This window comes from Phalangium opilio, unplaced genomic scaffold, assembly GCF_054372755.1.
Source record: "Phalangium opilio isolate 3A_F unplaced genomic scaffold, DU_Popi_V2 ptg000206l_1, whole genome shotgun sequence".
Taxonomy (NCBI): Eukaryota; Metazoa; Arthropoda; class Arachnida; order Opiliones; family Phalangiidae; genus Phalangium; species Phalangium opilio.
The window spans coordinates 645,331-672,029 of NW_028324216.1; the positions used below are offsets into that span (position 1 = coordinate 645,331).

The 26,699-nt window shown below is 36.6% G+C and overlaps 7 protein-coding genes across 10 annotated transcripts in view; 4 read left to right on the forward strand and 3 right to left on the reverse strand.

Moving 5' to 3' along the window:
* The first annotated feature begins 215 nt into the window (after positions 1–215).
* On the forward strand, positions 216–2,392 carry LOC149621397 (uncharacterized). The gene is made up of 5 exons (XM_089853771.1): positions 216–256; positions 345–637; positions 801–1,162; positions 1,225–1,711; positions 1,789–2,392. The coding sequence occupies exons 1-5, from the start codon at positions 216–218 to the stop codon at positions 1,995–1,997; spliced, it is 1,392 nt and encodes a 463-aa protein (XP_089709897.1). The 3' UTR covers positions 1,998–2,392.
* Positions 2,046–15,322, reverse strand: LOC149621398 (protein SSUH2 homolog). Of its 2 annotated transcripts, none has more exons than XM_089853807.1 (9): positions 15,045–15,322; positions 14,627–14,850; positions 6,201–6,508; positions 6,067–6,127; positions 4,987–5,260; positions 4,808–4,900; positions 4,630–4,732; positions 3,340–3,444; positions 2,046–3,262 (listed from the first exon to the last, which is right to left on the reverse strand). In XM_089853807.1, the coding sequence occupies exons 1-9, from the start codon at positions 15,095–15,097 to the stop codon at positions 3,116–3,118; spliced, it is 1,368 nt and encodes a 455-aa protein (XP_089709933.1). In that variant the 5' UTR covers positions 15,098–15,322; the 3' UTR covers positions 2,046–3,115. The 2 variants fall into 2 exon arrangements, with proteins under 2 accessions (XP_089709933.1, XP_089709932.1); XM_089853806.1 differs by having other exon boundaries at positions 14,621–14,850; positions 15,045–15,320.
* Positions 5,139–26,699, forward strand: part of LOC149621399 (uncharacterized) — a 69,544-nt gene continuing 47,983 nt past the window's right edge. The window contains exon 1 of one of the 3 annotated variants that reach the window (XM_089853798.1): positions 5,139–5,266. In XM_089853798.1, coding sequence (XP_089709924.1) covers positions 5,263–5,266 — 4 coding nt within the window. In that variant the 5' untranslated portion in view covers positions 5,139–5,262. Of the gene's footprint in view, positions 5,267–25,282; positions 25,767–26,699 lie in introns of those variants that run through there. The other 2 variants (XR_016375104.1, XM_089853797.1) reach the window with 2 other exon arrangements.
* On the forward strand, positions 15,361–20,625 carry LOC149621400 (uncharacterized). The gene is made up of 2 exons (XM_089853812.1): positions 15,361–15,911; positions 17,859–20,625. The coding sequence occupies exons 1-2, from the start codon at positions 15,624–15,626 to the stop codon at positions 18,504–18,506; spliced, it is 936 nt and encodes a 311-aa protein (XP_089709938.1). The 5' UTR covers positions 15,361–15,623; the 3' UTR covers positions 18,507–20,625.
* Positions 18,521–20,688, reverse strand: Nt5a (5' nucleotidase A). Its single transcript, XM_089853808.1, has 2 exons — positions 20,549–20,688; positions 18,521–20,401 (listed from the first exon to the last, which is right to left on the reverse strand). Exon 2 carries the CDS (start codon positions 20,287–20,289, stop codon positions 19,012–19,014), a length of 1,278 nt encoding a protein of 425 aa, XP_089709934.1. The 5' UTR covers positions 20,290–20,401; positions 20,549–20,688; the 3' UTR covers positions 18,521–19,011.
* On the forward strand, positions 21,371–22,139 carry LOC149621402 (centrosomal protein 20-like). Its single transcript, XM_089853816.1, has 4 exons — positions 21,371–21,527; positions 21,609–21,818; positions 21,913–21,997; positions 22,056–22,139. The coding sequence occupies exons 1-4, from the start codon at positions 21,500–21,502 to the stop codon at positions 22,117–22,119; spliced, it is 387 nt and encodes a 128-aa protein (XP_089709942.1). The 5' UTR covers positions 21,371–21,499; the 3' UTR covers positions 22,120–22,139.
* Positions 22,128–23,018, reverse strand: LOC149621403 (uncharacterized). Its single transcript, XM_089853814.1, has 3 exons — positions 22,800–23,018; positions 22,449–22,745; positions 22,128–22,360 (listed from the first exon to the last, which is right to left on the reverse strand). The coding sequence occupies exons 1-3, from the start codon at positions 22,921–22,923 to the stop codon at positions 22,251–22,253; spliced, it is 531 nt and encodes a 176-aa protein (XP_089709940.1). The 5' UTR covers positions 22,924–23,018; the 3' UTR covers positions 22,128–22,250.

The window sequence follows — 26,699 nt, forward strand, 5'->3', positions numbered from 1 at the left end:
TATTGATTAAATATTTCATATTTGTACATAATAATAACTTGGAAAAAATGTCTATATTTTTTTTCCTTAACTTCGTCAACTCTTGGTTTTAATCACGTGGTTGGTTTCGCGCGTGAAAAATTCTGGCACGTGATGCGTTGGTATTGAAAGTTTAATTTACTTAAGCCTAATTGATTCTGTGTTTCGTACTTTCGTTGAGGGACAGATATTAAACTATGCTTCAGGTTTGGTTTAGGAACCAAGTGCCATGTTTCAGGTTAGAATGATACTTTGTCTATTTTGGTTTGGAAGAAAAAGCCAATCAAACCACTTACGTCTCTAAGAGAGTTGCAACCATTTTTCAGTTACTTTATTTGCCTTTGCGTCTTGTCTTTTTGGTTTAATTCCAATCGTACGTTGCATTTCCAAACGTTTCTCTTTCGAAAAGGACTGGTTTTAAGCAAAGTTGATAAGTTGTTGAAAGACCAAAGTCCCATTGGTCAACCTCAATGGAGTACTGCTGGTCCGGATAATGACTCAAATACAAAGTTCATAGTATTTTCGGCCTATTGGGATGACAGAATTAAACCCGGTTGCGTCAAAATAATTGCCATTTATTTAAGGGTGTTTGATCCTAATGCCGTTTGCAGATTTGCTGGTAATATATGAAAGTAGGCTTAAGGTGATAATAGACCTGTTTAGGCTTAACGAGATAATAGACCTGCTTAGTCTTAAGGAGATATTAGACCTGTTTAGGCTTAAGGAGGAAATAGACTTATTTAACGTAAGGGTTTCCTAAGCCTAATTCTTTGTACACAAAGTTCAAGGACGAAAGGTTACTGACATTCGGGGTACCATTACCATCATGAGAGAAGACCATCGTAAGAAATACACCCCAATGTTTATAAACTGTTGCCCAGGTGGTAAATTTAAACCAACCAAGTTCGTTTACGTCTTCCAAGAAGGTCATGACCTTCACGGCGCCCTGTTACCCATAAAAACAAATGGGAAACTACCACGTAACCGACGTGGAACCATTGCAGCTTGCATTAAGCCTTTCCATAGTAATTTTAATGATGGAACATGGTTATTAGAGTTCTTGGAATACTACAGAATGATGGGTGTACAATTATTCGCGTTTTATAACGTCACAGTTGGACCGGAAGTGGATTTAATCCTAAAGGTACAAAAACACCTCCTTTGATATCTCAGCTTTAAACTAATTAGTGCAGTGTTGTTAAGTAGAGTTATGAAAATGCTGGATTAGCTCGAGTATTTAAATGGGACATACTTGGTATCAAACCAAAGGCTGAAATACATACCCATGGTATGTTCGCTGCCCTAAACGATTGCTTGTACCGGTACAGGGGGGTGTATCAATACTTGGTCAACGTCGACGTGGACGAATATTTGGTACCCAAGAAACATCCCAACTTTAACAACTTAATAAAGTCGTTGTTAAAAACCACAAGAACTCAATCTCGATGCTGGTCCGGTTTCCATTTTAATAACGTCTTTTTCTACCGATTCTTCGACAATGATACCAAGGCGCTAAGGAAGTATTCCAAGCGGAAGTACTTATACGGAAACGGAAGTAGACCTTACTTGCTAACCCAATATAAAACTAAGAAAGTTACGACGAATTTTGGGTACAATAAACGGTCGAAGTATATAGCAATTCCAGAAAATGTCTTTGAAATGTCGAACCACGTGGTATATAGACCATTACCAGGTAAGCCTGGAGTAGTTCGAGGGGTGGAGTTAGTTTAGGATGACGAAATGATGACGTACCTAGTTATTCGTTCGTAGGTTGTAAGATGTACCTTGTGCCAACAACTGTCATGGCGTCGCAACATTATAGGTTATGCGAAGGTCGTTTGGTGAATTGTTTAGTTCGTGAAAACGTCACAGATCGAACCGCGCATAGATTCGGGCCTAAGTTAATGCGTAAAGTCTCTGAACGGTGCCAAACATTGTTTAGAAATACGTCATTCCAATGTCTGCAAGTGAACCCCTAATATATTTAATTTAATACGATAAACTTATGAAAATAATTAGAATCAAAATTATTTAAAAATCACATATTTATTTTTGTATTTTTTGACAAGAACAACACGTTACAGAAAAAAAAACAAAGTTCAAAATAGGATATTTTGGTTTTTCGTATAAAAATTACAGCGAAAAGTACAGTTTACCAAAAAATGGTTATACTAAAACAAAACTTGCAAAAGAAATATTATTTTCAAAACAATATACTGGGTATTATTATTATTATTTTGGTTTTTTGTCAGTATTTTGTATTTTAGGCACTTGTATTTTGTTTGTTAATTGTTCTTCCAAAGGGATCGTTTATTTGATAAATTTGGCCACTTAAATTTTAGTATTTTACTACGTAAATAGGAGCTTATTTTCAGCCCTTATTAATATTAAGCAGACGCCGCTACTAGGATTGGGCGCGCGGTTTAAGCTAACTTTGACCTCTTAGCAAATTAAAAGCTTGAAAGAAGTCGCGTAGTTGTAAAGCTCGGTTAAGGACAAAGGATTTTACAAAGATATTATCAAATATTTTGGTAATTATTATTTAATTAACTTAAAACAATAATTAGAGGTAACTTTTAAGTTTTAACTGTATTTAAATTAGTTTACTTTACCGTTTTCTTTGTTCTGTTTGTTGACAAGGTCCTAAACCAAGGCTTAGCAATCATGATATTAATGAATTAAATTGCGTTTTAAATAAACTTAATTAAGTTATAACTAAATGAATGCATTTATAAATGCGTGACCAAACTTTGGTCTAAGTTAATTACAAAAATAGGTTTAATAATAGTTAAGTCTAAAGTACGTGTGACTTGTTGTGGAAAAGTGACGTAACGATAATATTAGGTCTATTTTAAGTCTACAAAAGTGAAAAACTAGGTCCATTAGATAAATAATTAAGTGAAACAACTGTGTTGGTGGTGAATTTGTTGTGTGAAAAACATTTGGTTTTGTTTTAAAATACTAACAAGTTTCTAGAGAGAGAGCGAACTATGAAATTGAGTTTTATATTAGAGTCAACGTTAAAACTTTTTTATTTTAATCTCTCAAAGCGGAAAAATGTTAATTAAAATTGTTTCTTGGCTTATGATTTCCCCTCTCAAAGTAAAACGCAACAACAGCAACATTTTTGGGGGTAATCAGGTGCGTAGATTTTCCGCTCAAACCCGTAAACTATGAAATTTCCCGTTTCACCACGCCAGCGAAAATTAATCGTAGCCACTGGTACGATTCGAATGTGATGACGCTGCACGTGTTTATTAAATTGCGGTGTTCAAATTTATATTTTTGAATTAAGTTGGATTTTTAAGTTTAATCATATACCTGCATGAGTATTTTTTCCATGGGATACGCCGAAGCGTGTTTTTGGACTAGTTGCGTTGAGGCAATATTGACAGTTGTGTCAGGAAAATGATTTATTGGGTAGACCTAGGGATTAATTAGTTGCCAAGGCTTAGCGGTTTCTTATAGCGTTTTCCTTTGGGTCCTCGCGGAGCGCTCCCATGGAGGAATAAAACTAGGAGATCCTATTCTTCAAAAACAGTCTTTAACGAAGCTTTAAACTACTACTACCATTTTTATTGCTCCTTGGGAGCGCTCCGCGAGGAACCAAAGGAAAACGCTATTATAAGAACTTTACGTTTTTGGGACGGGAAAGGATAGAGGAACTAGGGTTAAGAATAGCTCCTCCCATTTCCCTATAAATGGCGGAGAACGTTTTACAGTAGGGGATGATTGATGCCTGATTGGCTACGAGACTTATATTTGATTGGCTAGTAAAATACTCGTACCCGATTGGCTAGGAAAATACTCGTACCCGATTGGTTAGTAAAATACTCATACCCGATTAGTTAGTAAAATACTCGTACCCGATTAGTTAGTAAAATACTCGTACCCGATTGGTTAGTAAAATACTCGTACCCGATTGGTTAGTAAAATACTCGTACCCGATTGGTTAGTAAAATACTCGTACCCGATTGGTTAGTAAAATACTCGTACCCGATTGGTTAGTAAAATACTCGTACCCGATTGGCTAAGCAAAATACTTGTACCCGATTGGCTAAGCAAAATACTCGTACCCGATTGGCTAGGAAAATACTCGTACCCGATTGGCTAGGAAAATACTCGTACCCGATTGGCTAGGAAAATACTCGTACCCGATTGGCTAGGAAAATACTCGTACCCGATTGGCTAGGAAAATACTCGTACCCGATTGGCTAGGAAAATACTCGTACCCGATTGGCTAGGAAAATACTCGTACCCGATTGGCTAGGAAAATACTCGTACCCGATTGGCTAGGAAAATACTCGTACCCGATTGGCTAGGAAAATACTCGTACCCGATTGGCTAGGAAAATACTCGTACCCGATTGGCTAGGAAAATACTCGTACCCGATTGGCTAGGAAAATACTCGTACCCGATTGGCTAGGAAAATACTTTTACCCGATTGGCTAGGAAAATACTTTTACCCGATTGGCTAGGAAAATACTTTTACCCGATTGGCTAGGAAAATACTTCTACCCGATTGGCTAGGAAAATGCTTAGGCCCGATTGGTTGAGAAAATGCTTATACCGACATCGCGAATAAGATGTACTGAACTCTATTAGACTTACCCATGGTTGCTCCTCTTGAAAAACGACTTGACCCGTACCTAATTTAACCTTATCATCAGGTAACGCGGAACTTTTAACAACATGATCATCTATGTGATTAGTCCTAATTTCCATAACACCGTTAATAACTAATATTTCTCAAATAAATAAAACTCAAATTAATTTATAACTTAATTACCAAGTAACGGTGAGTCGTATGAAACATTTAATTTGTCCAGTGCCACTGCACGATCTACAAGCCGCTAAACCATCTCCGTTACATTTCCAACACCTTTCAAATTAAATTAAATTTAATTTAATCACGATTAACGGGAAGTTAATGATTAAATTAATTAATTAATTTAGTCAAATCCTTACTTTTTCCTTCCAGTCCCGTGACACTGAAAACAACGATCAACTTGTCCCTGAAAAGTATTTTTTTCGTGGCAAGAATGGCAATACTCCCAACCAATTCCATTGCAAGTGTAGCAACGTTTGCGTCCAACTCCTCCGCAAGCGTGACACATTTTGACGGATGCCGTATGAGGAACTTCGATCTCGGAAGACGTGTTTTGGAAATTACCCATTGGAAGCGTCACCACTTCCCAAGGTGTCGGAGGAATTCCTTCTGATGGTCCGTCCACGAAACCACCTATGGGTGAGTGGTGATATTTTCGTTGTTAACCTTAACACTTTGGGACAAGGAGGGTAGTGTCTGCGTACTTCCGATTGTTAAGACACTTTTGAACAGGAAGGGTAGTGTCCAAGTACTTTTGATTGTTAAGACACTTTTGAACAGGAAGGGTTGTGTCTAAGTAGTTTTGATTGTTAAGACCCTTTTGGGCAGGAAGGGTAGTGTCTAAGTACTTTTGATTGTTAAGACACTTTTGAACAAGGAGGGTAGTGTCTAAGTACTTTTGATTGTTAAGACACTTTTGAACGAGGATGGTAGTGTCCAAGTACTTTTGATTGTTGAGACACTTTTGAACGAGGAGGGTAGTGTCCAAGTACTTTTGATTGTTGAGACACTTTTGAACAAGGAGGGTAGTGTCCAAGTACTTTTGATTGTTGAGACACTTTTGAACAGGGAGGGTAGTGTCTAAGTACTTTTGATTGTTAAGACACTTTTGAACAAGTAGGGTAGTGTCTAAGTACTTTTGATTGTTAAGACACTTTTGAACAGGAAGGGTAGTGTCTAAGTACTTTTGATTGTTAAGACACTTTTGGACAGGGAGGGTAGTGTCTAAGTACTTTTGATTGTTAAGACGCTTTTGGGCAGGAAGGGTAGTGTCTAAGTACTTTTGATTGTTAAGACACTTCTGGACAGGGAGGGTAGTGTCCAAGTACTTTTGATTGTTAAGACACTTTTGAACAGGGATGGCTAGTGTCTAAGTACTTTGGGGTGGTGGTACATTTCTCACGAAGAGAATTAAGTATTATATAAGTACAATTGCCTACCTGTATATGGTTCGAAAGCCCATGACGTGGATCGCTTCTCTGTGAATGTTTCTAAGGTGTACTGTAGTTAAAATTCTATTTAATTAATATTTGTACAAGACCAACTTTGTAATTGTGACAACAATCGTAATTACATGAAAGGCATATGAATGATCTATTGTCGTAACGGCAAAGTCCCTAGCGGCGCTTTTCCCGTAACAACATTGTTGGGAGACGTATTTGAGCAATGCTGCTCTGGCCTCGGCTTCAGTTATAATTGGTCCACTAGCTAAGGGTTCCCTTTCCGGTTTCTCTTCTTCGTGAGGAGTACTTGGGATCAATGGGGGTGGGATGTCCAATGCCTCGAAGGAGATGTCCTCGTAACCGCATACTTTGTCCAGGAGTTCTAAGGAAGGGGCTGTTGGTTCGGGTTCGTCGTCAACCACATCAGGGGGAGGTGTAACTGCAATATAACAGTTGGGGTTGAGTTTTTTAGACCTTCGTGGAGTGGTATTGGTTGGTGACTAAATTCGGTTGCAGTTTCCTCGTCTGACAATAAATTGCTATGATTTTTATGTTTAATTTTGCACGATTGGTACATTTTTCTCGACTTTCCATTCATTATTTGCAAATTGTATCGAAGATTTCTAGAATTTCACTCTATTAGCAATCAATTGCTGTTTCTATTGCATTTTTTCTCGATTATCAGTTGTTATTTGGTTGCAATTTCAATTCTATTCAATTTTGCTTGAGAATAAGCGATTGTTATCCACGAGGGGCCAGTCACTCGAATGTAACAGGTGTACGCGGCTGTACCTTTACCTGTACTAAATTAATTACCCGTAATCTTTAGAAACCCTGCCCTTAACAGAGCTAAAATGATTACACGTAATCCGTAATCGGCGTACAGGGACTTTGCCAGTGATTAGCCCCTCGGTTAACTCAAACCGATTATTAAATGGTAAAATTCGTTAAATTAACCAGCGCTGATCGATTAATGGGTTAAAGTGCCATATGGGTCACCGATACCGATATCATACCAGTTTGTACCCATCGCTATAATTTTAACAATTAAACTGTAGTTGTTAAAAACAATGCCACACCTTTAAAACCTCGCATAAGTTGAAAGTTTTAAACTTAATTTGATTTAAATCCCAAATGACAAAACTTTGCTTTAGTGCATAGTTCCGCAGCTTCTTCTTTTTATCATCAATGGATTGTTTCTGAAGCTGAAGGAACACTTCGGAAGTGCTTTTATATGTTTGGACGCACATGGTGCAGGGGGGTGCTGCCGTGATATTTATGTTTACACTTGGCCCGATTGAACTAAAACGTTTTGAGGAGACTTTTTGAACTGTCAGGCAAAGTTTTTCCTTTCTTTCTTTTTTCGTTATAAATAGAATAAAAACGATTTTGCGGGTCGATGTGTTTATTCAATACCGGCGGGTAATAAAACAGATATAGCCAACCCCGCACCACACACAGCAAACTTCATCGTGCGGTTAGTGCTAACCTTAAAGTGTCTTTGAGCAAAATTCGGATTCGGAAATCACTCGTGACTTTTAAAGTTATTTAAAACATTCAATATTTAAAGAACCGAAAAATATTGGCTTTCCATGCAGTTGGTGGTATTGAACACACTCGTGTCGTAACATAAGTTTATAAGATATGTTCCGTGATAAGTGTGACACTAGCTATACAAGTTAGTAATGCTACCTCCTAGAGACTTCCAGCTCGAGATAACTAGTTCGAGAAGGAGAACGACAATTAAGCGAGTCAATTGAAGTACTTACTACACTCAGTGGTGGTCAATTAATTTTGCAGGACTTAATTCCATCTAGCTCTCCTATTTAGTCTGCATTACTAATTAGGCCTTTGACAGCAGCGCCTCATGCACCAGGCGTATGTCGCTTTACCTCGAATCTATGACCTACCTAGGCTGTCACTTCAAAATTACAAGCTCCAGTTTCTAAGTTACTAGACTTTACAAACTTATATGGAACATATCTTATAAACTTATGCTTATATGCGACTATCCCTTTGGGTAGAAATTTGCCTTAAACTTCCGATTAATGGTCGAGTTGTATGAGAGTAATTACTGGCTTGATTTGTACTTAATCAAGCGTCTTAAACGCTAGCAAAGCCATTTTTCCCCGCTGTTGAACTTCCTTGAAGGCCCTAAGCCAAAATATTAATGCGACAAAAACTAACGCTGGCTTTCAACGCTTACAATCTGGAATTATCTATAGATAACTGTACATACCGTTCAATGCGAAGGGCGGTTTAAGAAAGAAGAAGTGACGTGTTCTTAAGAACAGATAAAATAAGTCAACATATGGAAACACTCAACCGGCCCCGGAAAATATACTTAGCCCCTTATCCTGACTGGGGGATTCAACTCTTAAATAATATAAAAAAATACGCCAGAATTAAAACGCTAAAAATATAATTTTCAAATTTATCGGTTTTGTTTGTTCCTTAAAATTTTGAAGTCTAACTGAATTGGTCCCCAAGTTTTTAGTATGGTATGGAGGGGGGGGGGCAAATAGGACTATAACATACTCAAAGGACATCCCCGTATCTCTAGTAGAACCAGAGTTATGAGCCTCCAAAGTTGGGTCTAATGCTATTCCTATGGAGGAGGTTGTTTGTTTACGTTTTGCTTAATTACTCGGCCCCTGTTTGTCGATCCCCAAGTTTTTAGTATTATTGGATGGGAGGCAAATAGGACTATAACATACTCAAAAGACATCTACGGATCTCTAGTAGAACTAGAGTTATGAGCCGCCAAAGTTGGGTCTAATGCTATTCCTATGGAGGGGGTATGTTAGTGAATACTTTCTTCAATTACTCGACCCCTTTTTACTCAATCCCAAAGTTTTTAGTGTGGTTGGATGGGGGATAAATTGGACTATAACATACTCAAAGGACATCCTCGTATCTCTAGTAGAACGAGAGTTATCAGCCTCCAAAGTTGGGTCTAATGCTATTCCTATGGAGGGGTATGTTAGTGAATACTTTCTTCAATTACTCGACCCCTGTTTACTCGATCCCAAAGTTTTTAGTGTGGTTGGATGGGGGATAAATTGGACTATAACATACTCAAAGGACATCCCCGTATCTCTAGTAGAACGAGAGTTATCAGCCTCCAAAGTTGGGTCTAATGCTATTCCTATGGAGGGGGTATGTTAGTGAATACTTTCTTCAATTACTCGACCCCTGTTTACTCGATCCCCGAGTTTTTAGCATGGTTGGATGGGGGATAAATTGGACTATAACATACTCAAAGGACATCCCCGTATCTATAGTAGAACGAGAGTTATGAGCCTCTAAAATTGGGTCTAATGCTATTCCTATGGAGAGTATGTTTATGAACATTTCGCTTAAATACTCGGCCCTTATTTATTTGATCCCCAAGTTTTTAGTATGGTTCGATGGGGGACGAATAGGACTAAAACATACTCAAAGGACATCCCCGTATCTCTAGTAGAACGAGAGTTATCAGCCTCCAAAGTTGGGTCTAATGCTATTCCTATGGAGGGGTATGTTAGTGAATACTTTCTTCAATTACTCGACCCCTGTTTACTCGATCCCAAAGTTTTTAGTGTGGTTGGATGGGGGATAAATTGGACTATAACATACTCAAAGGACATCCCCGTATCTCTAGTAGAACGAGAGTTATCAGCCTCCAAAGTTGGGTCTAATGCTATTCCTATGGAGGGGGTATGTTAGTGAATACTTTCTTCAATTACTCGACCCCTGTTTACTCGATCCCCGAGTTTTTAGCATGGTTGGATGGGGGATAAATTGGACTATAACATACTCAAAGGACATCCCCGTATCTATAGTAGAACGAGAGTTATGAGCCTCTAAAATTGGGTCCAATGCTATTCCTATGGAGAGTATGTTTATGAACATTTCGCTTAAATACTCGGCCCCTATTTATTTGATCCCCAAGTTTTTAGCATGGTTCGATGGGGGATAAATTGGACTATAACATACTCAAAGGACATCCCCGTATCTCTAGTAGAACGAGAGTTATCAGCCTCCAAAGTTGGGTCTAATGCTATTCCTATGGAGGGGTATGTTAGTGAATACTTTCTTCAATTACTCGACCCCTGTTTACTCGATCCCAAAGTTTTTAGTGTGGTTGGATGGGGGATAAATTGGACTATAACATACTCAAAGGACATCCCCGTATCTCTAGTAGAACGAGAGTTATCAGCCTCCAAAGTTGGGTCTAATGCTATTCCTATGGAGGGGTATGTTAGTGAATACTTTCTTCAATTACTCGACCCCTGTTTACTCGATCCCAAAGTTTTTAGTGTGGTTGGATGGGGGATAAATTGGACTATAACATACTCAAAGGACATCCCCGTATCTCTAGTAGAACGAGAGTTATCAGCCTCCAAAGTTGGGTCTAATGCTATTCCTATGGAGGGGTATGTTAGTGAATACTTTCTTCAATTACTCGACCCCTGTTTACTCGATCCCAAAGTTTTTAGTGTGGTTGGATGGGGATAAATTGGACTATAACATACTCAAAGGACATCCCCGTATCTCTAGTAGAACGAGAGTTATCAGCCTCCAAAGTTGGGTCTAATGCTATTCCTATGGAGGGGTATGTTAGTGAATACTTTCTTCAATTACTCGACCCCTGTTTACTCGATCCCAAAGTTTTTAGTGTGGTTGGATGGGGATAAATTGGACTATAACATACTCAAAGGACATCCCCGTATCTCTAGTAGAACGAGAGTTATCAGCCTCCAAAGTTGGGTCTAATGCTATTCCTATGGAGGGGGTATGTTAGTGAATACTTTCTTCAATTACTCGACCCCTGTTTACTCGATCCCAAGTTTTTAGCATGGTTGGATGGGGGATAAATTGGACTATAACATACTCAAAGGACATCCCCGTATCTCTAGTAGAACGAGAGTTATCAGCCTCCAAAGTTGGGTCTAATGCTATTCCTATGGAGGGGTATGTTAGTGAATACTTTCTTCAATTACTCGACCCCTGTTTACTCGATCCCAAAGTTTTTAGTGTGGTTGGATGGGGGATAAATTGGACTATAACATACTCAAAGGACATCCCCGTATCTCTAGTAGAACGAGAGTTATCAGCCTCCAAAGTTGGGTCTAATGCTATTCCTATGGAGGGGTATGTTAGTGAATACTTTCTTCAATTACTCGACCCCTGTTTACTCGATCCCCGAGTTTTTAGCATGGTTGGATGGGGGATAAATTGGACTATAACATACTCAAAGGACATCCCCGTATCTATAGTAGAACGAGAGTTATGAGCCTCTAAAATTGGGTCTAATGCTATTCCTATGGAGAGTATGTTTATGAACATTTCGCTTAAATACTCGGCCCTTATTTATTTGATCCCCAAGTTTTTAGTATGGTTCGATGAGGGACGAATAGGACTATAACATACTCAAAGGACATCCCCGTATCTCTAGTAGAACGAGAGTTATCAGCCTCCAAAGTTGGCTGTAATGCTATTCCTATGGAGGGGGTATTTTTATGAACATTTTGCTTAATTACTGGGCCCCTTTACGAACTTGTAAAGGTAGTGTCATGCTTATGGAACATATCTTATAAACTTATGATTATAGTAATCATGCAAGGTCGTAATTAATTATTTAATTAACTAACTCACCGCTTAATTGCCTTTTATACGTCACAGCGGGCGGTCTCAAACTATTTTCTCTTGAAATAGTAGCGGGTCTTCCCCTAACACCCGATTTATTTCTGTAGCTCATATCGACACCAGTTAGTTACTTAGTTAGTCAAGCATAATAAACTGAACGAATTTAAAATTTTCTAAGTTAATCCTTTCTCCATATCTGTACTGTTTAGACTCGCGGACTGGGCTAAACCTAACGGAAACACTTCTGAAAGAAGCATCTTCCGGAAAAGCTTGTAATAAACTTTGGGATGAGCTCAAAATTTTCTTTAATAATGTTTACCACGTCGACGTGTGTCAGACCCCATCCCATTCCCTAACCCAACCTTCTTCAGAAAGTTTGTTAAAATCTTTGTACGTCTACTGAGTGAAAATACCCATCCCAGTGTTAGCTGTGTAAAAGAAAACTTGAGGAAAAGACTTACGTAGAAAAAACCAAACCACCTTTCGCTAGTCTTTCATCTTTTCTAAATCTCGCCTCAATTTTATTGTTGTTTCAATGGCAAATAGAGAAAACGAGAAAGTGAGAGGCCTAAGGCACGTGTTTGATGCCCCCCTATGAATATAATATTTACTGACACCCCCCTTGCGGTATATTAGGGATTTTAAAACTGGTCTTATAATATTATTACTAGCATAAGTTTATAAGATATGTTACACTATAAGTTTGACGCTTCCTATACTTCGTAATGCCTCTCAGAGACTTACAGCTCGAGATAACTAGTTCGAGGGAGAACGACGGAAGCGAGTCAATTGAAGTCCTATTTACACTCGGTGGTTAATTAATTTGGCAGGACTTCCATCTAGCTCCTATTTAGTCTGCATTACTAATTAGGCCTTTGACAGTAGCGCCCCACTCACCAGGCGTATGTCGCTTTACCTCGAATCTATGACCTACCTAGGTCACTTCAAAATTACAAGCTCCAGTTTCTAAGTTACCAGTGACAAACTTATGGCCAACTGTAACATATCGTATGAACTTATAGACTTGGAGAAGTTAGAGTACGACCTAAACATAATACACTAAACCTACTACTTAAGGCTTTCTCTGTAACCTAACCACTTTCTGTTTATTTCTATTTGCTTTTGATAGTGTAAATCTTTTCTCCTCTGCGTCCCTCCATTCTAGAGTAAACTTTATCCCACCCTCGGCATACCTTTCTTGCTTAGTGCAGCTAGTCATTTTAAAAATTGTAAATTTATTTTTAGCTCACGCCAGTTTTTATAACCCCTCGGTTGCTCTTAACAAATTAAAACACCCTCTGGTGTGCGAATAAGAGAAATAATCCATGCACCATTTGCTTTTGCTTAGGAGTAAGAGTTCTTTTAGTTTTTAGTAGGTTAAAGAGACATTGGATTGGACGGCACAGTGTAAACGAAGGAATATTTAATTCATACAAATTATTTTGCCCCGATGTACAAGTACAATCCGTTATGTAGGGGCGTGAAAAGAACTATACTTTGTAGTAGTAGTGTTACTATTTTCCGGAGTAGTGATTAGGCAATGTCATGTGACTCAAAGCGGGTAGAGTCAATAGAAATGCCGATGCCCAATGCACAGATAACGCTATGAATGCTCAATAGAGCTCTATAGTCTGCTACAGTGCTACTACAAAGTTTCTCGTGACGTCACACCCTCTCTTACCTCGGTTTAAGGCTACCAATATTGACGTCACGTCCCCGTAGCTCCTCCCATACGCTTCATATAGGCCCCGCCCCTGTATACCGGGTTGTACATACCATTATGATAATAGAAACCTTCACCGTTTAGCCATAGGGCGAGTAGTTTGCGTTCGTGAACGCGGCGTGATCGAGTGGGCTATGGTTTCATTTTTCTTCCGCCATTTTTAAAAGATATTAGCAGACGATTTACGGATTTACTCCGGGCCTTTGCTTAAAGGTCTACCCCGTTTTTTTGACGTTTTTGGAAATAATTTCGCGACCCACTTTTGTCACGTGCAACTTTATCTTTAACATTTCTAAAGGGTTACATTTTACTCATTGGGATCGGGTCTGGTTATTTTTGCGCCTAACACTTGAGTGTCTATGATAAAAGATTTGTGGTGCCTATTTGAGGAATTTCCGTAGTTTTTTTCTCTAAATTGGTTTCTTAACTTTATTTTAATTGGTGCAAGTGGGAATAGAAAAAGTAATTCAAATTTCTTACATTTGTTTTTTTACTAAGCAATTAGGATAGTATAGCTATTAATTGACCAATTAATAAAGAATTTAATCTAGTAGTCTACATCAGTTTGTAAAATAACTATGTGGATTTCTATAGGGTGTTTCCGCCAGAGTAAAATGGGGGAAGAAATAGGGGGCGAAAACCGGTTTTCAGGGGATGTCAACATGGCGTCCTAACGTGGCCAGAGCGGGGAGCCGGCAAAGGGGGAGAGGAAAGGGGGAAGGTAACTTGACGTCACGCGCAAAGACCCTATTGAAAGGGAGGAGGGGGGGTATCCCTACATGTACATTATATCACCATAAGTCGATAATATAACTTTTAAATTAAGTTATTTAATTTCTGAGCCGCTAACCTTAGCCCTTAAAGCTAGAGCATTTTAAGAATGTATAAATTCTACATCTTCAGTTTCAAATATGTCGTAACATTGCCAAAAAATTCAGAGGATGGGCTTTTTTTGTTAGTTTTTTGGCAAGAGACTCAACATTTTTTGTGTAACGTATTTTTGACAGATTACTTACTCTATTATACAATGTTACGCTCGTTTTAAAAGCAAAACATGCTCAAAAAGTAAGACAAAAGATCAAAAAACCCATAAATAACAACCCTTAATTGTTGATTTAACGTAAAAAGTAGATAATAGATTTCAAACAATGTTTTTACATGCAACATGCTTTTATTTAAATCATTTTAAACACTTACAATTACCGTTATGTTGAGCATTATTAGTGGAAGACGTGTTACTGTTTGTTGGCCAGTCATTGAGCGATATATGATGATTATTGCCATTTGGAATATCGGTACCGTTTGTACTTGAAAACCAATGTAGGTTATTGGGGTCTTCATCAAAAATTGGTGGGGCACTCGGTGGTGCTTGTCTTGGCAGAGTATGAGCTGGTAAAATTACCTTTAAACTCGAAGCTGGAGTGTACCTGTTGGTTAATTAAAGCTTAATTAGTCTTCAAAGTAAAATAATAAGGTAATGAATGAACTCAAATAGGATCGATAGGGGCGTTTTTTCTATTGTTCTGTGATTTTTAGCAACAATTTTATTGTTTAGTCTTAATTATACAGGTTTAAACTACGTTTCCCATAAGTTAATTTCATATTAATTAAAATTATGTACTTGGGTTGGTCCATTTTTGAGTTTGAGTCGTGTTTATAATCGTGATGAGACATTTGTTTATATTTTGTGCCAAGGCTTAACGAACTAAGACGATGACAAATGAGATTTTCAACTTTTTAGGGCCTGAGATCATGGAATTGTATTGCAAATGTTCCGAATATAAGTGTAGGAGTTTTAAATTTTACATTTTTCAACAGGAAGTGGTCGTGTTTTAATTATAAATTGACGGTAAACCGGTTTTAATTCCCATTTTCGCAAGAAAAATTCGGAAATATTATCTGACAGACAGGCAGATGGTGTAATGCCAGGCTGCCAGCTGCTCCAGTCTAGAGAGAATATTGGCGGGAAATTTAAACTTTACCGGACATAAGGAGTGCATTTTCTTTGGGGGGGAAAATATGATTTTTAATTTTTTCGACGTCTTTTATCGTTTATTTGATAATGAAATAACTTCGTGGGAATATAACACATGCTAATTAATCTAATCTTTCATATTTATGCCTATAATCTTATTTTTATCACATTGAACTATATAGAATTTAGTAATTAGTAGGTACCATATTAATTGTTGATATTAGGATGTTAGGATTATTAATTTCGCTCGTGGGCCTTGTCGCGGTTAATGCCCAAAGTGTTTGTCCCAATCTTGAGGATTTTAGTCCATGTACTTGCGATTATGAAGCCATTAATTGTAATTACGCCTTGGACTCCGGAGAGTTGAGGCAAGCCTTCAAGAGTTATGTCAAAGAAACCCGTTTTAGGTTTCTATGGATATCCAACACCGGAATTAATCACCTGGCTAATGATACTTTTGGAAAGTACATGTTCCAGGTTGCGAATTTACAATATAACAAAATACGATCAGTGGTATGAAGTAATTTTATATATTGTTGATATCTATGAGCAGGAGTTCATAGGGGGTTATTATGAACTCCTGCTTGAGGTATTAGTAATTAAACTTCCATAAGTATGACAGAATACTAGTGTTTAGTTAACGCAACTCGTAATTTAGGGACTTGTAAAGTTCGTTATTCATGCTATCATGGATGTACTAATGATGCTATGTTGTTCTCGATGCATGTTTCCAAGACTGGTGCATTGCCCATATCACTCCGATATTTAAAGGCAAAGGTGTTAAAAGCGATGCGGCAAACTATCGACCAATTAGTTTGACTTCAGCCGTGTGCAAGGTACTTGAAAAGTGTTTGTATTCCTCCCTCTTAGCCCAACTTAGCCCGCGCCTTACCCATTTCCAACATGGGTTTCTACCATGCAAGTCGGTTGAGTCAAACTTACTCTCTGGCCTCCACACCTGGCTTGAGGCCGTTGACAATAATTCGCGGGTTGATATTATTTATCTCGATATAGCCAAGGCCTTTGACTCAGTCCCACACCATCGCCTTCTAGCTAAACTTCGATCCTACGGAGTTACCAACAACATTTACCAATGGCTTGAGTCCTATCTACTCCACCGTACACAGGCGGTCCGCGTTGAAGACTCCCTGAGCGACTTTTTACCCGTTACAAGTGGAGTCCCTCAGGGTAGTGTACTAGGCCCTTTACTGTTCCTCTTATACATCAACGACCTTCCTCTTGAACTTACATCGCCCCTGTGTCTGTTCGCTGATGACCTTAAAATTTATCGCGTCATAACATCCTATTCTGATGTCCTCACTTTACAAACTGATCTCCGTAGGCTCGAGGCTTGGTCCTCTCGAAACGGCCTTCACTTTAACGAATCAAAATCCCAAGTCCTAACCATACAAATTTCGCCTTCCGACACTGGCTTACCCTCCCCTTATTTTCTTTCTGGTCATAATATCCGCCGCGTTAATGAATGTCGTGACTTAGGCATTCAGGTCGATCATAATCTGAAATTCCACTCTCACATCCAAAAAATATGTGGTCGTGCGAAAGGTCTCATAGCTACCATTAAGGCCAATTTCCCCAATCTCACACCTGAACTTCTTACCCGGCTTTACACTTGCTACGTCCGCCCCGTACTGGAATTTGGGTGTCCTATCTGGAACCCTCATTCTGCCCTTGATGTTAAACTCCTCGACAATGTACAAGGTTCTCTATCTCGTCTACCATCCCGCTTGCGACATCAACCCAGGGCCACTCGACTCTCTACACTTGGTTGGACTTCATTAAAAACCCGCCGTACCTATTTTGACCTTCTGGCCTTATTCAAAATCTTAACTTCCCCTACGCAACGTTATTTCACCCCCCCTCCCTTTGATGCCCCCACGAGGGGTCACAGTCGGAAATTATTTCACCAATATGCCCGCAAAGACCAGCTGAAGCACTCTTTTTTTCGTCGGTCGATCCCTATTTGGAACTCCCTCCCTTCAGAAATTGTAACGGTCAGATCTCTCCCTGTTTTTAAGTCCAAACTGCGCCAGTTTCTAGGTTTTTAATTACTAGATTTATTCACGGAGCTGTAAGGCTTTTTGAGCCCTAGCTCGTCACCCCCCTCCGGAACAAAAAAAAAAAAAAATTTTTAACTAATTTGGGTCAAAATGATGCGTCGTCTACTTCAGACTTCAGAGTAGAAATGTTTCAATATTTTCGACGTTGAACTTGGCTGAAGCAGACGACGGTTAATTCTTATCCATATTTATCAGTTAAAATAGCGCTTTAAGCCTTGGCACGCACATCGGGAATAATTATGGTGGATTATAAATATGATAATTTTAATTATTAATGTATGAAATGATTCCTTAATAGTGTTACACTTACTGCAACGCTATTACTTATGGTTAGGCTCTACAAAAAAGTAAATCATGGATATAAGAAGTATATATATTTTAGGATGCTGGCGTTTTTTCTATTATGAGTGGATTCATAAAAGAAATAAATTTATCGCATAATGAACTCAAATTCATTCCAATCGACGCATTTATTGGATTGAAACGCCTTACAAGCTTACGATTGGAGTTTAATTTGATTAAAACTGTGGATGTTTTCCCGAGGTTGCCCGCTTTAGACTCAATTAGACTTGAAAACAACATAATTGATACCATTAAACCGTACGCATTTTCGGAATTGACATCTTTAATCACCATTGAAATGTCCGCGAACTACTTGGAAACTATTACCGACTACTCTTTTGGGACAACATTTGGCGTCGAATCTTTGCGAGATCTTAGGCTTATTGATAATGAAATCACCAAAATATCGCCATATGCTTTCCACGGACTCCGCACTATCCCGAATTTATACCTTCGCAAGAACAAAATCCAAATCCTTGATAAAGATTTTTGGATTCCATTCCTTATAAACGCGACTGAGTCGAGAAATAACGCCGATTTATCTGAAAATCCTATTGAATGTTCGACGACAAACCTTCTTTGGTTGATAAATTATGAACCAGAATCATCCAAAAATCGCATCAGCGGAGTGTTTTGTAATGGCAAACCTTTGCCTAATATGTTACAATCCGATTTAGGCTTAGAATAAATAAATAAATCGAATGTTTTTGAACAGTTTTCGTAATATTTTATTTGTAGAACAACAATTTTAATTTTCAATGTTAAACACTTTTAAATTTCACATATATTAACGTACGTTTTCAACATTTTAATTTAGTTTAACAATTTCACGTCAAAGTTTTCAATAAATAATTTGGCAACAATAATTAATAACTCGGGTTAAACTTTAGGCCTTGGATTCTAAGCCTTGTCATTTGACCAGTAGTTCGTTTGAACTTTGAACTCTTTCAGACAAGGCTTAACGTTTTTGTCAAATAAAAATTCTTCAGTTCTATAATAATTAATAACTCGGGTTAAACTTTAGGCCTTGGATTCTAAGCCTTGTCATTTGACCAGTAGTTCAGACTAGTTCGTTGAACTCTTTCAGACAAGGCTTAACGTTTTTGTCAAGTTCTTCCGTTTCTTCTGAGTTCTAACTCCTCCAACGTTTAACAATTGTATAATTCGTGTAATTTTAACATATTTAACATCAATTAACCCTTAAAATAACCTCTAGTATCACTTTTTTCATGATCAAATTTGACAATTTCTTTATTGATCGGGAATTTGGCCAAGGTTTCTATATCGGGTATGGCGATTTGCGCGTGTTTCATTATAATCCAGTTAAGGAAAGTTAAATGTTCGCCATTTTCGCTTTTATACTTAAAAAATGATCCCCAAACGCTAGAATTAATTTCAAGTAACGCGTCATGAGTTGGGGGATCACTTTCAGCCGCTATTTCTTCTACTACAGCGACTGTATCACATTTTGTAAATACATCGGGCGCAAAAACATCGTCTAATACAGAATCCCCGAAAAATAAACAATTTAATTCCTTTTTATTGCTAAGTTTCTTTAATAATTCGTTAAGTTCGCCCCAATTACCGAGGGAATAGGGGGTTTTCGGTTTTAAATCAACACCGGGTACTATATCACCCTCTACGTAATTTTCCATCGATAAATAGGGACGTTGACCAGTAAAAAAACCGGGTTTACGACAATGCGATCCAATAAAATCAAAATAATCTCTCCAATCAGGGCCAATACAATTATTAAGTAACAACTCGGCAACATCGTAATACGAATTGGTTAAAATGAATAGTTTCTTCGTTTTCTTTAATTCTTTAAGCCAATTTAAAACAATGGGGCTATTTTGTTCGACGTATCGATGAGGATTACGTTTAATTGCCGAAAAATACCCCCCAATTTCAGATTGAAAATGTTCGATTTTGTATAACTCGTGAAAGGCACACCATAAATCGGGCCAAAACTTATATTCGGTTAATTTTCCGCCGTTTTCTTTATCTAAATTATCTATTATCTTTGCCGATAAATACATAGAAGGTATCCCAAAATAATCTCGGAATAAGAAACAGTTTAAACTAACGGGTTGCGCGGCGCATAAATTAGACAGAATATTCTCCGCTACCGTAAACTTTCTGTCGTTCCCATATGCTTCTAATATATCATTATCTGTCATTAACGTAGTTCCGTGATAAGCCAATAATATCGTGTAATCAGATGTTAGTTTTAAATAATTCCCCCTTGTTAAATCCGCTACGATACCCTTTTGGTAAAAATCGCACGCTTCCGAGTACGTTCCTCCGATATCAACCGGATAATTTTTACTTTTCACCAAATAATTGAACATTAATTCGTAAATTAATTGGGTTAAAGGTTGTATTTTATATTTACAAAGGGTATGGTCTAAATCGAAACCAATAGCGTCGTAATTATTTAAACAGAAACCTTTACGGTTATCGGAACTCATGTTCGTAGCGGCTGACGTAAATAAGTGTTTTTTAGTGTTGAAAAACAAACGTTTTGCCACTTTTAAGCGGTTGTAGGAGAGTTTGATGAGCGGTCGCAAGTTGCTAGCGATTCTAAATAATATAAATGAAAGTAATTAGTTACGTAATTACGTTCAATATTGCACAATTTAAAGTTTGAAATGCATGACGATCATTGCAAAATGCAAACGCTAACATGCAAAATCAATCTATTTATTAAAGCTACAAGCAAGATCTTACCAACCAAATTATATATTTGCTAATTAGTAAAATCTCAAGTAAAATGCAAGAACAAATAAACCAAATTACATCATTTTGCGATTGAAATTTATTATTTTTGACCTAATTAAATGTTTTAAAAAAACCGGTAAGCCTTGGCCTGTAAATTATATAAGGTAAATCATAAGTTTATAAGATATCTTCCATAAGTAAGACACTAGCTATACTTCGTAATGCTAGAGGCTTACTGAGAGCTAGTTCGAGAACGACGCGAGAATTGACTACACTCGTTTTTGCAGTCCATCTTCCTATTTAGTCTGTACCAGTGTTGTTCCTTAGATTTTTGGAAACGTACTTTTACCAATAGTAAAACGTACTACCCCAATGGGAGGCTTTTTGAAAACGTACTTTTCTCCCTTGGGAATATTAAATTTTCCTTCCCCCTCCACGAAAGGCTTTTGGCGCCATCTCGCGGCGTAATTTTTGTCCCATAGACGCTAATGTTAAAAAATGGGATTTGAAAATGTACTTTCAAACATTAAAAACGTATTTTTCGTACTGAAGACATTAAAATGTACTAAAAAAAGTACAATTGTACTACCAAGAACAACACTGTCTGTACTAAGCCTTTGACAGCGCCTCACCAGGCGTCTCTTTACGAGAATCTATGACGTTTAACCTACGTCACTTCATGACTAGCTCTCATTAACCAGTGACACACTTATGGAACATATCTTATAAACTTATGGTAAATTATATAAGGTGCTAATTTTTCAGCGACAGCTACCGGTAATTAAACAAACTATTATTATATCTATACACGTTTTTATTCTTAAAACGGTACAAAATTACATAGAAATACCGCTTTTTCTAATAGAAATTTTAACCATTTTAATAATGAAATAAGTTAAGCCTAACTTGGTATTTATGTAACGGTTTTTGGCGCTAAAAACGGAAAGTCGGAAAATAAACATGACGGACTCCGAAGATATGAAAAAAGGTGAATGTGATTTAGGCCTACTTATTTGATGTTTATTTTTAATTTTAATTACAATTACAATTAATTATATTGATATTTAAGCTATTGTAGAGCTTTTAGAGCAACAAGGAACATTAAATTCATTAAAAGCTCATATAAGATCGGAGGTTTTTACTGCACTTTGTGATAAAAATAATGAAACACAGAAAACAAAGGCAGGAGATTCAAAAGAAAATCTAATAATTAATGATTTAATTCGAGAATATTTGGAATTTAATAAATTACGCTATACTGAATCAGTGTTCCTCTCTGGTAATTAATTAATTATCCTTAAAATTACTTAGGATTAAATTAAATTAAATAAAATAGGCCAAAATGTTAACCTAAAACCTAAAACACCTTTTAGAAACTGGACATCCAAAACAAGCACTTGGAAATGATTTTGCAAGGCAACAATTAAATATAGAGCAAGATAAAAAGTCGGAATCCATGTAAGGTATAAGTATTATTAATTAAAATTAATAATAATCACTTTAATTTAATTTTCAGACCACTTTTGTATAATATGATTGAATATTTTATAAAAGAAGCCAAAAATAGGCCACAAAAATAAAAAGAAAATTCTTAAAGTTTTGTCATGTGTTTTATTTCATGTAAAAATATAGTATTTATTAGTTTGAACATACAACATGAAATAGTTAAAACTGGTTAAATATGTACATAATAAGTTGGTATAATTTTAATTTAAGATTGAATGCTTTTCATTGCGTTAAATATCGTCTCGACAACTTCAGTTTTAGGCTCTTTTTCAACACAAATGTTTTGAAAATCTTTTTGCTTTCTGTTGAGAACAACTAAAACATTGGGAGGGGGGAGAAACACAATTAGAATTCAGGCTTAAAAATAAATGTTAATTATGGTTTTAATTAGTTAATTAGTTACCACATTCAATGTTTTTAGGATCTTCTGGCCTTATGAATCTAACTCCTGTCCACATCACTAAGTAGCTAATTATGGTCTTAGAATATTCAGGGTTATCTTCTCTCCTACTCTTTTCTAAAGCTTTTTGAGCTAACTCTATCTCTTTTTTAACGATAATCTGTTGTTCTTTTAAACTAACATCACTATCTTTGAATCTTTGTTTTAATTCCTCACTAACAAAATGCAGCTCATGATCTTCGATTTTAGCTTGCAAATTGTTAATTTCCTTCATAGATTCATCGAGAATTTTCTCGTCTTCTGTTACGGAATGCCAATTTTAATTCGCAACATTTAATTTTATAAACAACTTACTTTCAACACTACTGAAAGCTAAATTTTGGTTTTTCTTTAACTTCAGTAATCTTTCTTCTAAAAGATGTTGAGGTTTAGGATGAAATTTACATATTTCTTTCTCGCGAGATAATCTCCCACTCATTTTCGATTATAAATAATTACAAATAATCGACATTAAACGTAACCCTAAACGTCATTTCTAGGCGTCGGAGAAATTGGTTTGGCGGTTTAATTTTCTTTATATAGCGTTTTGATTGGCTGAGAGCCTGCAGGGATGCCAGATTGAAAACCTTCAACCCGCCTAAATCAAATTGGAAACAAGGCCAAAAAACCGCCAATCGGTATTTCGAAAAGAAGCCCAAAACTGACTAGGATCTAAACTATCCAGCCCAAAAACAAGCCAAAATTTTATCGTGAAAATTTGAAATTTGTTTTTCTTTTAGAAATTTCAATGCATATTCTATACTGACACCATTTTTTAAAGCCCATAACAAAATGAAACCATTTTTTATTTAATCATGAATTGACGAATTATAAGCCGCTCAAAAGGTTTGACATTACCATTTGTCATTTTTTTGGGCATTCTAATGATCTTCGCCTATTGGCGGTATATTAAGTACAGAAAGCCAAAGAAAAAACCCCGACAAGCCCAATTTCCAGCCAACAGCCAACCCTTTTATTTCCAGCCAATACTTTTGAGAATAAGCCCAATTGGCGGCTTTCCAGCCCAGTATGGCAACCCTGTTCTAGGCGTCGGCGGTTTAATTTTCTTTATATAGCGTTTTGATTGGCTGAGAGCCGCGTGACCTTTACTACCTAATAAGGCGCCATCTATCAACGACTTATAACATTCGTCCAATCAAATTCACCGGTAGTCGCTAGGGGAAATTAAAAAAGTCCGCGAAAAATAGACACAGTCACTAAGCCTAATTCTTTATTTCATTACCAGTTTCAAACTACATTGCCCCCTTAGGAATTTCTTTTTCATAATCATTAATACTAGATTACTTCTTTTTAAATATTTTTTTTTCTTCTCACGAATTGTAACGACTAAACCAGAATGTTTTAGTAGTTTTTTTAAAAAACGTTATTATCCCAAAAGAACTCTAGCAGACTAGCTCTAGACTGGTATTATTTTTGTGACCTTGGGTGACCTCCTTTTTAGAAATAGTTGGGATTGGGAGCTAAGCCTAACGTAAATAATTGTTAAGGCCATTTCAAGCGTAACGGTCATCCTCGTTTGAACCTTTAAATAGGCGAGTCTAATCTCGGATATATAAAAGAATTCTTCGCCATTTATGGCAATCTTTAATGATAGATTGGAAAGAAATGATCTTTTTCCGAGACCGAGAGGTGATTTGCTAAATTTGGGGGTGTTAAATAGAAGAGAGTTCACTGTCGAGGAGATCCGGAGAAAAAAAAAGTGATAAGACAAATCTCCGGAGGCGCTCCAAATATTATTACTTTTTCAGTTCCTATATTCCTTCCTTTTAAAAGTTATAAATGGATGTCTTATCAATTTCATTTCGTTGTTTGTCTGTCAATTTGAAAAATTGTTAACTAATGTCGTCATGAAAGGGTATCTGAAATATGCCACAATATCTCAAGTTCCGGTTGACGTAGGACCAAGTTCTTGGTACCGTTGGATAGAGGACATTTGTATCTGTCATAGCCTCAAAGCATTTTGCCTTAGTGTTAAAATTGGCATAGTTATGACGTCCTAAACGTCACCCCCGTGACACGGGTGTTCAAAAATGAACGTTATTAAGAAACCTGGAAAATTGTTGACTTAAAATTCAGGGAAACGATTTATAATTTTTAGTAAAATTCAGGGAAAACTCCTGGAAATTCATAATTTTTAGTAAAATTCAGGGAAAACTCCTGGAAATTCATAATTTTTAGTAAAATTCAGGGAAAACTCCTGGAAATTTATAATTTTTAGTAAAATTCAGGGAAAACTCCTGGAAATTCATAATTTTTAGGAAAACTCGGGGAAATTCTTAATTTTTAGTAAAATTCCGGGAAAACTAGTGAAAATATATAATTTATTTTGTAAAATTAAGGGAAATCAAGAAAATTTGTGAGGCTGGAGTAAGTTTGCCATGAAGACGTTTCTCCAACTAAAAATAACCAATCCTGTAGAGTTATTACTCCAAAAAACCACTCCCGCATTTACTAGGTGGCCATGAACCTTGAAATATATGGGAAAAAACCTGGAAATTGATTTTCCAAAAGTTTTATGAACTTAATGGCACCAAAATCTATCAAAAAAAAATAATAATAATAAAATAAAAATTAAATCATTTTCGCTTTGCAATATTGTGAATTCCTACAATCTTACCTATGAATACGATATTAAAGGGGGCTTTTAATTTAAATTAAGTATTTCTTATTGAAACTACTTGTTTCATACATGCGTTGCGCTTGAATGTAAAAAACCAGATCTTCCATGAAGGAGGAGAAATTTGTAATTCGGGAAAAAGGTGGTTGGCCTCGGATGATTTCTCTAGCAATTTTCCTTCCCAAATATTCCTGGTGCTGGTGGTACTTAACTTAGTTGTTGGTAGGTACATACCTGGTTCCTCTTCTTAACTACAGCGGGAACCCTTCAGGCCGATGCCGATGTTGCTACCGCTGGGAAGATAAAAGATAAACTTTGCTCATCTTCAATCCCAAAAAACAGGGTACACCAACCAAATCATCCCCAAACTCCGAACAGTAAACATCCCAAAAGTATATTGTCCCCATCGCTCTTGAAATTTTTTTTATTTAAAGTTAAAAAAGAAATAGGTTCAAATGTTTTCTTAGGATAAAGTTTCAATGTTTATTTATTTATTTATTTAATTTATTGTATTTAATTTATTTATTTATTTATTTATTTTCTTCGATAACGTTGCCTTGCGTTTAGTATTTATTTAAATATGACTTTAAAGTTAGTTTTAATGATAGGGATTTGTTGTTCCTTCGCAGTCACACATTTGGAAAGTAAGATATGTTTTATTATGTTTTTGGGGTTTGTTTTATTTTTGTTTTTTGTGTGGTCTTTTGTTAATGCTTGTCATCTGATTTGTGGCATAATGGTACTGATAAGTAGTGCAAAACTTAGGATAACTTAACCAATGTCGAAATCGAAGTTTTATTGGAACCGATACCGATTTTAACCGATTATTTAGATTTGATGAGATTACCGATTATTTAACCCAATGAATCCGATATCGAACGATTTTTTTTTATAAATTATCGACCGATTTTTACCGATATCGCCCGATTATCGATCGATTTTTACCGAATATCGACCGATTTTGATCATGATGAAACTTATTAAGTAATGGCCGGTTATGGAGTTGAATGGCACTCCGTGTAATTTTCCCATAGAATTTAACATAGTAAAACGCGGAGAACTGCCGTTACCCTATTTCTTTTTCTCAATATTTAATATCTTTTTATTATTTTAACGCCGCAAGTCACCAAGAATTTATTAATTAAAACTCCAGTTAATTAAAATCTTTAATTTATTAACATCCAGGTATTTAAACTAAACCCCAAATTTGCATTAAAAAATGTCAAAAAGTTTTTGAAAAACTAGTAAATCCAAAATATAATTTTAAATTGGAAAATACCATGGAGTATTTTTACTGGAGTTAAAATAGATAATTCCTTAAAAGTGCCTTAAATTCCACGTAGATCTATTCAAATATTGCTCCATGGTTGCAGATTACTTGCTAGTAACAACCAATGGGAAACGTCCGAGTTCCAACTCGTTGTTAAAATTTCATAGCCTTAAAAACTGATCGCGAAAACCAACCGTAAATAACATTTTATTTTAAATCTTGATAAATCGATATTTAATCTGATTAATTAAAAAATACCTTATCAACTTGAACTTGAAAAGGTAACTGTATCACCTGGGAGCGGTTT

Coding starts and splice junctions, on each gene's coding strand:
- LOC149621398 (XM_089853806.1), bottom strand. CDS start 15,097: ATGTCTCATCACGATTATAAACACGACTCAAACTCAAAAATGGACCAA. Junction 5,261..6,066: donor GGCTTTCGAACCATATACAG/GTAGGCAATTGT, acceptor ACTCACCCATAG/GTGGTTTCGTGGACGGACCA. Junction 3,445..4,629: donor TTCAAGAGGAGCAACCATGG/GTAAGTCTAATA, acceptor ATTAATCCCTAG/GTCTACCCAATAAATCATTT.
- LOC149621400 (XM_089853812.1), top strand. CDS start 15,624: ATGTTAGGATTATTAATTTCGCTCGTGGGCCTTGTCGCGGTTAATGCC. Junction 15,912..17,858: donor ATAACAAAATACGATCAGTG/GTATGAAGTAAT, acceptor TATATATTTTAG/GATGCTGGCGTTTTTTCTAT.
- LOC149621403 (XM_089853814.1), bottom strand. CDS start 22,923: ATGAGTGGGAGATTATCTCGCGAGAAAGAAATATGTAAATTTCATCCT. Junction 22,746..22,799: donor AGCTTTCAGTAGTGTTGAAA/GTAAGTTGTTTA, acceptor ATTCCGTAACAG/AAGACGAGAAAATTCTCGAT. Junction 22,361..22,448: donor TCCTAAAAACATTGAATGTG/GTAACTAATTAA, acceptor CCAATGTTTTAG/TTGTTCTCAACAGAAAGCAA.
- LOC149621397 (XM_089853771.1), top strand. CDS start 216: ATGCTTCAGGTTTGGTTTAGGAACCAAGTGCCATGTTTCAG. Junction 1,163..1,224: donor AAGTGGATTTAATCCTAAAG/GTACAAAAACAC, acceptor GTTGTTAAGTAG/AGTTATGAAAATGCTGGATT. Junction 1,712..1,788: donor GGTATATAGACCATTACCAG/GTAAGCCTGGAG, acceptor ATTCGTTCGTAG/GTTGTAAGATGTACCTTGTG.
- LOC149621402 (XM_089853816.1), top strand. CDS start 21,500: ATGACGGACTCCGAAGATATGAAAAAAG. Junction 21,528..21,608: donor CTCCGAAGATATGAAAAAAG/GTGAATGTGATT, acceptor TTGATATTTAAG/CTATTGTAGAGCTTTTAGAG. Junction 21,998..22,055: donor GATAAAAAGTCGGAATCCAT/GTAAGGTATAAG, acceptor TTTAATTTTCAG/ACCACTTTTGTATAATATGA.
- Nt5a (XM_089853808.1), bottom strand. CDS start 20,289: ATGAGTTCCGATAACCGTAAAGGTTTCTGTTTAAATAATTACGACGCT.